Source organism: Apodemus sylvaticus, chromosome 6 (genome assembly GCF_947179515.1).
Source record: "Apodemus sylvaticus chromosome 6, mApoSyl1.1, whole genome shotgun sequence".
NCBI lineage: Eukaryota > Metazoa > Chordata > Mammalia > Rodentia > Muridae > Apodemus > Apodemus sylvaticus.
The window spans coordinates 4,640,240-4,651,931 of NC_067477.1; the positions used below are offsets into that span (position 1 = coordinate 4,640,240).

Below are 11,692 nucleotides of genomic sequence, written 5' to 3' on the forward strand. Positions count from 1 at the left end.
TGTACATGATGATCTTTGAGTCTCATGGGGACAATGTCAGAAATTCTCTTTCAAGATACATAATTTACTCATAAATAAAAAGTCATTTTATCATTGTAAACCACCTGGAAATGGAACCCAAGTGTTAATCTGGGTCTTATTGCACAACCTAACCTAAGGTTTCAGGGCCTCAGGTGGCACTCAGTATTCTAGGATTGTTTTCTTTTTTCTGGAATTGATACAACTTTGTGCTAAGGTCTTATTTTATGGTTTGGTCATACTTTGATATTTTTCTTTTAAACATTTGAAAACATGAAGATGCTTTATTCTCAAAAGGTACATGATTTTTTAAATGAAATCAGTTTTCTACTAAAGTTCTTTTCCACATACTCATACATGTTCATGCCAACAAACTACTGCCTAAAGTTGGCCAAACTTTGGTAAATCTTATTCTCTCTAAGTTCCAAACCATCAATATTGATAAGAACAAAGAATAATGCATTGTGTTTTAACATTTCTGAAGGCAGTGAAAAAATATCCTAAACTTGTGAGCTGTGCCTTCCAGCAACTATGCCCATTGTGCCTTCTTCCAAGATCATCAGCATCTGATTGAATTGAATAAACTCCCTACTTAGAGTTTATAATTTCTACTGTTGATTTTAAAGTTGTCACAAATACAGGTCAGTATAAAGATGAAGATACTGATTATTGATATTGAATAAACAAATTATTGAATAAATTTGATAACAATCTCCAATATGTGAGCCAGAATCTTGACACATATGTAAAGTTAATGAAATCACTCTTTCTCTTTGTGAATTATAGTATTCACAACTGCCAGCTTGAGGTGGCATATACTCTTACACCATTCACAAAGACTAAAATTACTGTTTGAATTATGTGGAAAAATATAGAGTGATAAGACTCACACATGCCCTAAAAACAGAGACTCTCCAGGTAGGAGTAAAATCTCCTTTTTGAGTTCCTCATCTGTCTTCCACAAAGACATTGGGAAGCGATTCCTATATGAGTGAACCGAGTTTAGAACCCTTTATGTCAGAGTGAGGGTTTCTCTCAACCCTACTGCATCCCAACATCAATAGAGTGTGTACTGAGGAACCTGGTCTTGAGTGTTACATATTCTCTAAGGGAAGCAGAAATAAACTCTCTTGAGGTATCCTCTGTCTCCCAGTATAGACTGATACCTCTTGAGTACTAAAACTTAAGTACCCCACCATAGTCAGCACCTGGTGAGGGAATGCAAATCTCTCCTGGATCCACCCAACCTTGGGTTGAAAAGCCAAAGCTGGACCTGTGTACTCACTAGTGTGCAGCCATGGACAGGCTTACTTCCTCATTCCTGCTGCTGATTGTCCCTGCATGTGAGTGCCGAGGCTGCCTAAGGGATGACTGTTTCTATCCACACCTGTTCCAACCTTACCTTCTCCTTTTTCTTTTTCTCCACAGATGTCCTGTCCCAGGTTACTCTGAAAGAGTCTGGCCCTGGGATACTGCAGCCCTCCCAGACCCTCAGTCTGACTTGCTCTTTCTCTGGGTTTTCACTGAGCACTACTAATATGGGTGTGGGCTGGATTCGTCAGTCTTCAGGGAAGGGTCTGGAGTGGCTGGCAACCATTTGGTGGGATAGTGGTAAGAACTACAACCCATCCCTGAAGAGCCGGCTCATAATCACCAAAGACACCTCCAACAATCAGGTGTTCCTCAAGCTGACCAGCGTGGACACATCAGATACTGCCACATACTACTGTGCTCGGAAAGCACATTGACACGGCCTCAGTTTTCAGCTGTACAATATTTCAGGCTGGTTCTCAACTCTGTTTCTTCCTATTGTATCATAAATGTGCAATGCCACAGCTTTTCTGCTGGCATCTGTGGTTTCCTGTTTGCTTTAGGTTAAGAGGTTTTTTTTTTTTTTTTTTTTTTTTTTTTTTTTTTTTTTTTTTTTGATTTGGTTTTTTCAAGGCAGAGTTTCTCTGTATAGCCCTGGCTGTCCTGGAACACACTCTGTAGACCAGGCTGGCCTCGAACTCAGAAATCCAGCTGCCTCTGCCTCCCAAAGTGCTGGGATTACAGGCGTGTGCCACCACAGCCCGGCAGGTTAAGAGTTTTTTATTCCTGCCATTCACCCTATGTCCCTACTAAGATGTTCATAAATGATTCTGTCTGTGTTTTATTTTATGAAGCTTATAGATATTTGGTGCCTACACCAGATGGTTCAGAGCTATGATTCCACTCAGGCTTAGGCTTCAAATTCCCACAGTAGAAGATTTCAAATTATTATAATGTTCACCTTCTGTAAACAGCTGTATATGGTGAAGATGGGAAGTACTGGATAAGTATTCTCAAATTGAGTCACCGACCAAAGATTGTCCAATGATACTCCCCTAATACTTCAGGCTAATCTGAAGTCTATTTGTTGCTGTCCACATACTAATTTTAACAGCACATGGTTCAAGACAACAGTTACATATCTCACTGAACACAGAGAAGTTCAGCTTGTGCCCAAGTAGAAATTTCATTCTTCCTGAATAATGTTTAAAATACTGGAGGTAGTTTGTATGACATCGGATGAGAAATGACTAATGTAGCTATGATTCTTGTCATCTATAATAGTTACCTGTCTGTAGGTTATGTTGATAAATTGTGGCACAAACATTGTAGGATTCAGCTTTTATTTTTCGATGGAATTAAGACCTATGAGATTAGGGTTAGGGTTAGCCATGTCTGACTCTGCTAGATTTGCCATGAAACTGAAATTGGATAGGTCATGGCCCTATGGGAAAAACATGTGCCAATGTTCTGATAAAGCAACATTCCAAAAATTTTAAATCAAAAAATTTATTTAAGTGACTTAAATCAATATCTCATCTACCCATCATCAGAGACATGCTTTGCAGTGGGTGGGAAGCAAAAGAGAACCACGAATGGATAATCGGTAGAGCACTGGTTCTAAATGGGTTGTCGTCATCAAACCTTCCTCCCAGGACTAATGTGCAAATGCAAAGGAAGATTACAAGAGCCAGAGACAATGGATAACTCCAAAGAAACAGAATTATCCAGACACAACGTGACTGCTTCACATGTGAACTCACATAGACTGTGGGAACAAGCACAGGGCTTATATAGATTCAAGCCAGTGGGACTCTATCCAGAGAGTGGGAAGTAGACATGTGCTCCCACCACTAGCTAAGAAGCTGTCTGCAACTGATACTCATCTACAATGGAAACTTAGTCTTCCTCAATGAGGGCTTACTCCTGTATTGACCACACTTGATGGTAGGCTCTATGCCCTGGAGGTGGACAAACAAAACCAACACAATGGCATATTTGAAGAGTGTTTGTTTCATATAGCTTTATTTAGGCACTTTGCCTTATTAGTTTTTTCATGTATATTTGGTTTCATATTTTGTCTTCTTTTGAGTCTGTGTATATGTGTATATGTAAATATGACAAGATAAGGTAAATAGTAACACACAGAGAGACAAGGAGATAGAAAGTAAGTCTTGTTTTACATTTTTGTTTGTTTAAAGAGTGGGAAAAAGAGAGGTTATGAAGTTGGGTTGGTAGCAAAGGAATGAATACCTAAGAGAAGTTGGGGAGAAGAAAAGTATAATTAGAATATAAATTTTATAAGATTTTTTCAATCATCAAAGGTCATTTAAATTAAACAAATGGGGCAAAGGCCCCAAATCTTGTGTATTCTTACTTTTCTATAAGTTATAGCATCATGGAAAGACAAAGCATGTTTGTTTATTTCTGCTATCTTCATGCCAACCTGGATGGAAAGTTTCCAGTAATTTCTGATAATCTGCCTATTTTTCTTTTGACCCATCTCTTGTCATTTCTGTCTTTCTGAACTGACAATAATTAGGTAAGAATTTATGGAGGACACTAAATGTTTCACTGCTCACACATTTTTTTCAGACATGTACAGAGTCTTCTTAGGGCAGTGTTCCTTTCCACACACAATCAAGTATAGCCAGAGGCAAACAAGTCTCTGTTACTAACAACAAAGATGATATATAAGTTTCCATTACCTTATTGCTCCTTGTCCTTCTTGACATCATCATGACAGGAACAGGTGTCACCAGCCAGCTGAAGAAGAAGCAGGCCAGAACTGAAGGAGAGGTAACTAACAAACCATTCGTCAGAATATAAGATTGATATAGGTTGATTAATTTAAGTTATAAGACTATTAGGGAACAAGAAAAAGATAAGGCTTAAAAGTATAATTAATAAATATAAATCTTGGTATTTTTATTCAGAGCTAAGACAGGCAGAGTAAAACTGTATCCTTATACCCATGTTAGTGTCAATATGAGTCATTTGTCTATCGTAACAGAGTCAATAACTTTGAAACAGAAGTGCTTGATCACAGATTCAATCAATATTTAATTCTGAGGTTATGACAAACATTGCTGTTATACTATTTTGTTTTGCTTTGTGTATCTAAAAGGGTTTCTCTGTATAGCACTGTATGTCATGGAACTTATCTCTGTAGACAAGGATAGCCTTGAACTCCGAGATCCACATGCCCCTAGCTCCCAAATCTTGAGATAAAAGATATTTGCCACACCATCATGTTATGTTGAAATATTTTCAACAAATATTTTTAATTATCTCAGGTCCTTTCATGAAATTTAAGGTGGGAGATTAGATGACAATGCATTGATTACTGATTCCAAACTCAGTCTTCCTCATTCCCAATATCTTGCTCTGTAATCAAATGACTTCTACAGTACAGTAACAACAATGATACAAGACCATCTTTACAGTCTTTGGGACAGGGTGTGACAGGGTTGCTCAATGCTTTGTTGAGGACTGTTTAATAATTCTAAATGATGATTCAGGACATTGTCCCAGATTAATGTGCTGCAGAATTTGTCAGTAACTTACTTCAGAAGCAACTGACAGTTAACATGCAGAAAGTCACCAAAACATCTCTAAAGTGGATGTTCCTGCATCTTATATATCTGTCCACTGGGGACATCATGGTGTATCAATCTTTGAGGGAAACAGAGTGATAAGATGTGGGCCAGTTTCCAGTTACTCTCCTATCTTCAGAGGGACCTGGAATAGTGAAAGTGGTGCCAGTCCCTTAAGTGGTGTTCATACTCATCACATAGAGACAGGTCTAAAAGGAACTGGAATGGGTTTGTGATCAATGAAAAGAGGGCCCATGCAGAGGACAAGGGAAAAATAATTAAAAATAATAGAAAAATGTTATAAATCAATATGTCCATTTATTCAAGGAAAACTTCAGGACAGACTTTGTACCAATTCAGCAAGTACTATGATTCTCATATCAGTTTAACTTATGAGAATAAACTCATATTATCTATTTATATTATGGAGCCCAGATATTTCTGTTTAGATTATTAGAGGACGATGTCTAAGTTAATCCATATTACTTAACTAGGCATGCAATCATATGCTTTGCAACCTACGTGAGCCATCAGCATCCCATATACTATCATATACATATTACTCAGCACATCTGGGGTTCTGAAATGAGAAGTTACAACCATCTAGTACTCTGGATTGTAGGATTAATAGTTCCTTTATAGTAAGAAATCACTAATTCCCTGAGGATTTTGCCCTTCTAACTGAAAATTCACAGGACATCAAATGGATTCTGACCAATTATTGAAGAGAGGATATGGATTCAAATGGTCCTCCTTCTTGTATCTTGATATATTAGGTACATCCAATTTGTGAAGCTGAAGTTAGAGCATAATATATTTGAATGTTATGTATTCATGTAGTGTGTATTGTTGTTTTATTATGACTAGCTATACTTCTAATATTTAAATTCACATGATCACATATCCCTATACAATGCTATTGGTTCCTCTCATCCCTGGGATAACATTCCATATTATATCCTTCATTAGTGAAACCTTAACTCTGAAAGCTTTTCTAGCACATACCCTACCAGTGAATAAGAGACCACTGGATTGGAAAGCTACACAGGTAGAAATAAAGTCTTCTAAGCATACATATTCTCCACCCACTAGGTTCTTGTAAATGTAGTTTCCTCTTCACCCAGCCCCATTCCATTAAATTCATGTAAATGCAGTATGGTAAAAAGATTGAGTTGCACAATACATTTGCTTTATTTCTATTTCCTTCTCAATGTGAGTTTTTTTGTATTAGCTTTTCATGAGTACTACTCTAGTTCTTCTTCTTGTTGACTCCTGTATGTGATTGTCCCAGGATTTCATACATGGATACCTGGGGAGATGTATCTTCCCTTAAGATTCAATGTTACTTTTTTGTACTCAGGTGCTCTGGCCTAGGTACAGCATGACAAAGGCAAGAAAGACCATGTTAACACCTCATTCCAAATGGGAACTGCGAGAGCCAGATCTAACAGCCACTAGGAAAGAACTGACTTTGAGAGGATCATTGATAAGGTAGAAACAATTTCAATTCAGTCTCTGAGATGTCAGCCATCTTCTACAGGTAAACAAGAGCCATTTCTCTGAGCTGAGCTCTGTAAGCACTGGAGTTGCAGGGATATAGTACTGCTCAAGCCAGACTGAGTGATATCAAGTTAAGCCACAAGAAATCTACCTGCAGTGAGTTGAGGAGCACCAGGGATGTGGAATAGGGCTCAGAATGCTAGTAGACATATGTTAGTGTTGAAGGAACTCTGTATACTCTGTGATTTTCTTTTTTGAGTCATTTTTTTGTTTTTTAGAATTTTTCTCAGATACACAAGAATAATTTACTTGCTTTTTATCAAATCTGCAGTTGTTATTTAGCTTACAAACTAATTACTGAGGAAAATCACATCTATTCACTTGTAACTATTGTGATTGTGATATGATGATTTTATGTTCAAACACAGTGAAGATTCTCCATTAAACTTTTTGACGTTTCATATTTTCTTGTTTTTTATTTCCTTATTGTATATTATTGAAAAAATCATACAATGTATTTAAATTACTTATTCCCTTCCCGAACTTATGACAGCTCCTTCCTCATAAACTAAACTATACAGCCTTTCATTCTTTCTGTAGAAAGGAAAAATGGAACAAAAATTAAAGAGGGATTAAAAACATTTCAATAATCAAGAAACACACACTCAAACACAAAAGAAAACTGCAAAATTGTACCTCTGCAAACATAATACATAGGGAAAAGATGAGTGTGAAAATATGCACAAGTTGATATGAGAATAATTATCTTTAAAAAGTAATGTGTTCATTGTGTGTGATTTTCTGTTGCTGGACATGTGTCTACCTTTACGTTTGGTTAATAAAAGCAATGATGCTCCATTGGAGAAAGCTAATTTTTTTCTTTGCATGTGAGGTTCAATTTCAGAAACTTCTTGGTTATGGGTAAGAAACTGTGGCCATGACCCTCTCTCAGCATGGGGACTCCATTTGGAAGGAGTCTGTGTATTCCCTGTGCATCCTGTCACTGTCTCTGTAGGTTCACATGTACATGAGTCCTGCTATGTCTGGAAGACAGTTTCCATGAAGTCATTCCTCTCTTTGGTTCTTATAATCTATTCAGTGTTCATATTTTCTCAGAAATGAGATCTAATTATGGAGTTATTATGAAACTTATTGCAACTGCAACACCTCATACTCTTGTAGCACCTGTGAGGATAATTCATAGTGAGTTATTCTATGACTGGCACTGAGATGTTCAATTAATATCTCGTGTCTTTAGGAAACCCCACTCTATACCCATGCAGCTATCTCTGTTCAAATATAGCTAAGTCAAAATAAAACACAAAGCTTATCCCTGTGCTTTCTACTCGGCTTTCTGCAAGCATGTATCTCACATGTATCTCACATAGAGCATGGCCGGAACCCGGTCATTGAGAAAATACTAATAACTAAACTGAAAGTCTTATCTGCATATCAAGAGTTTTTCATAGATTTATCTTGAATTTATTATTTTTGATAAAAATACTCTATAAACATATCCATCAATGCTATGATAATCTGAACATAAAATTACTTCTTCAATAAATAGTTATTCCCAAGTGTACGCTAGGCAATTATGAATGCTTTATTACTTCTCAACAGTTTTTCATAGAAATGAGATTATAATTTTTGTCTCCTTTTACTTAATAATGCACTTTCCTTTAGTTCTACTATCCTTGTTTTTTCCATGCTACATGCATGCTATTTCCTCTGTATTTTTGATTTTACTTACATTTAATTATACTAGATTTCATCTTACCTTTCTTATAACCCTAACTTGTGTTTACCCAGCACCACTTTCTCATTTCTCAGCACCATTTCCTGTTTGAAACATTCTGCCTCATCTATCTGTATTCATTTTATCTCTATTTCATTAAAACATCTGCTTTAAATCCTAGGTCTTGAGTGGCCCATTTCTCTTTTATTCTTTTGATTTCTTCTTCTTACTTTTTTCTCTTCCTCCTCCTCTTCCTACTCCTCCTCTTCTTCCTCTTCTTCCTCTTCTTTCTCTTCTTCTTATTCCTCCTCCTCCTCCTCTTCCTCCTTGTCCCCCTTGTCCTCGTCCTCCTCCTTGCCCTCCTCCTCCTCTTCTTCTTCCTCATCCTTTACATATTCATCCTTTCTCCTCCTTTTGCTCCTCCTCCTTCACCTTCTCCTTCTTTTTATTCTTTCTTCTTTTCTTCTTTGTCCCCTCTTTAGTCTATTTTTAAAACCATTTTCCTTTTTTTATTAAAAACAGATTCTTTTGCCATATCCTGAGTAGAGTTTGCTTTCTTCCTGCTCCACAGATTCCTCACCACCTCCCCCCTACTCCTTTTGTATCTCTCAGTAGAAAAGAACAGGCTTCTAAGAAATAACAGCCAAACACTACAAAATAAATACAGTAAAATAAAGCAAAACCTATTGTGTTGAAGTTGGTCATGAAAATCAAACTAGAGGAAAAATAACCAAAAGCAGGCAGATGAGTCAGGGCACCACTATATTTTACTTTAGTGATCAGGAACTGCATAAAATAACACTAAGCTAATAATTTATGTATATGTAAATGTATATGTATACATATACATAATAGGTATTTCTCACTCAGCTTCTACAAATTCAAAACACAAAACATTCAAATAAGCAAATTGTGTGAAAGAAAGCACGAAACATTAGTTATATGGACTCAGGTGACTTCATTCTGCATACAATTTTCCAGGTACATTCAATACTTTTAGACTTTGTCATTCATGTTTTAATATGAGTAGTGTTCCATTGACTCTACATCCCACATTGTCAATATGTATTTTTCTTTTGTTACAAATCTAGGTGGGTTCCATCAACTGGATGTTTGATCGGAGCACCAATCAACATGTATGGCAAGTGTCTTTGTAATAGAGTCATTTGAGTACACACATGTGAGGTATAGGTATATGTGGTACACAACACAGCTCTGATTACTATTATTGGTGGTATTTTCAAACTGATTTCCAAAGTCACTACACTAGCTTACACTTACATCAAAAGTAAGCAAGGATTACTTTATTTCTGTATCCACGGGGTTATTTGATATCATTAATATTCTTTCTTATGGACATCTCACTGAAGTCAAATTGGAACAATGAATTTCTGGGATTTTTTAAATTTTAATTAATTAATTAATGTATTCATTTTACGTCCTCTTTTCCTCCTCTCACCCATTTTCTCCCCATCCCCTTCTTCTCTGAGAGGGTGGAGTCCAACCCTCCCTGCGTATCCCCCATCCTTTGCACATCAAGTCTCTGAAATACTAGACTCATTCTCTCCCATTGTGGCCAAACAAGGCAGACAAGTTAGGGGACCATGAAACAAAGGAAGCAAACAGCTTTAGGGACAGGCCCAATCTAGTTATTGTGTGATTTGCATGAAGAATGAGATGCACATCAGCTACATATGTTTGAGAGGCCTTGATCCAGCCTGTGTATGCTTTTTGGTTGGTGGTTTAGTCTCTGAGAACCTTCAAGAATTCAAGTTAGTTGGCTCTGTGGGGAGTTCCTATCCCCTTCAGATCCCTCAGTCCTTCTCCCAACTCTTCCATAAGACTTCCATATTTCTGTCCATCCTTTGGGTATGGGTCTCTGCATCTGTTTCAGTAAGATGCTAGGTACAGTCTCTAAGAGGACAGTTAAGAGAAGCTTCTATTTACAAACAAATCAGGGCATCATTAACAGTGTCAGAGATTGGTGCTTGCCCATGAGATGGGTCTCAACTTTGGCCAGTTGGCTGGCTATTCCCACAGTCTCTGCTCTATCTTTGTCCCTGCATTTCTTGTAAACAGGATAAATTTTGGATTGAAAGTTTTGTGGGTGGGTTGGTGTCTCTACTGCTCTAGTGGGTTTCCTTTTCTGAATACAAGAGTTGGCCTCTTCAAGGTCCATATCCCCAATGTAGTGTGTCACAGCTAAGTTCACTCCCATACAAGGGGGACATCAAGTCTCCTGGCACTTCTCTGCACACCTTCACTGGACTTGAGGTTCCTGAATCAAACAGAACTACAGGTCTAAAAACACACAGCCCAACTATATTCAAAAGAAGTCTACTACACCAGGGGTTATGGGATTGTTTAGATGGTCTATCTGATCCTGATTTAACTTTGATATTTGGTATCTGTCTAGGAAATTGTTCAATTCCTCCAGATTTTCCAATTGTGTTGACTATAAGCTTTTGTAGTAGGATCTAATGATTTTTTGAATTTCCTCAGTTTCTGTTGTTATATCTCCCTTTTTATTTCTGATTTTGTTAATTTGGATACTGTCTCTGAGCCCTCTTGTTATTCTGGCTAAGGGTTTATCTATCTTGTTGATTTTCTCAAAGAACCAGCTCCTGGTTTTGTTAATTCTTTGTGTAGTCCTTTTTGTTTCTACTTGGTTGATTTCCGTCCTAAGTTTGGTGATTTTCTGCCTTCTACTCTTCTTGGGTATATTAGATTCTTTCTGTTCTAAAGCTTTAAGGTTTGCTGTTAAGCTGCTAGTGTATGCTCTCTCCAGCTTCTTTTTGGAGGCACTCAGAGCTACAAGTTTTCCTCTTAGCACTGCTTTCATTGTGTCCCATAAATTTGGGTATGTTGTGTCTTTATTTTCATTAAATTCTAAAAAGGTTTTGATTTCCTTCTTTATTTCTTCCTTGGCAAAGGTAACATTGAGTAGAACATTGTTCAGCTTCCATGTGCATGTGGGCTTTCTGTTGTTTTTGTTCCTATTGAAGACCGCCCTTATTCCATAGTGATTTGACAGGAGGCATGGGATTAGTTCGATCTTATATCTGTTGAGTTCTGTTTTGTGACCAATTATATGGAAATCTTCACTTTGGAGAAGATACAATGAGGTGCTGAGAAGAAGATATATTCTTTTGCCTTAGGATGAAATGTTCTATAGATGTCGATTAAATCTATTTGGTCCAAAATTTCTGTTAGTTTCACTGTGGCTCTGTTTAGTTTGTTTCCCTGATCTGACCATTGATGACAGTGGAGTGTTGGAGTCGCCCACAATTATTGTGTGAGGTGCAATGTGTGCTTTAAGCTTTAGTTTCTTTTGTGAATGAGGTTGCCCTTGTATTTGGAGCATAGATTGTCAGAACTGAGAGTTCTTCTTAGTAGATTTTTTCCTTTGATGAGTATAAAGTGTTCTTCCATACCTTTTTGATGACTTTTGGTTGAAAGTCTATTTTTTTGATATTAGAATGAGTGCTCTAGCTTGTTTCCTGGGACCATTTGCTTGGAAAATATTTTCTAT

The 11,692-nt window shown here is 37.2% G+C and overlaps 1 gene segment (V, D, J or C); it reads left to right on the forward strand.

The window, feature by feature from the left end:
* Nucleotides 1-1,261: 1,261 nt before the first annotated feature.
* Nucleotides 1,262-1,766, forward strand: LOC127687766 (immunoglobulin heavy variable 2-5-like). The segment is given in 2 exon segments: nucleotides 1,262-1,361; nucleotides 1,447-1,766. Coding segments are annotated over 2 exon segments (366 nt in total).
* Nucleotides 1,767-11,692: the final 9,926 nt, after the last annotated feature.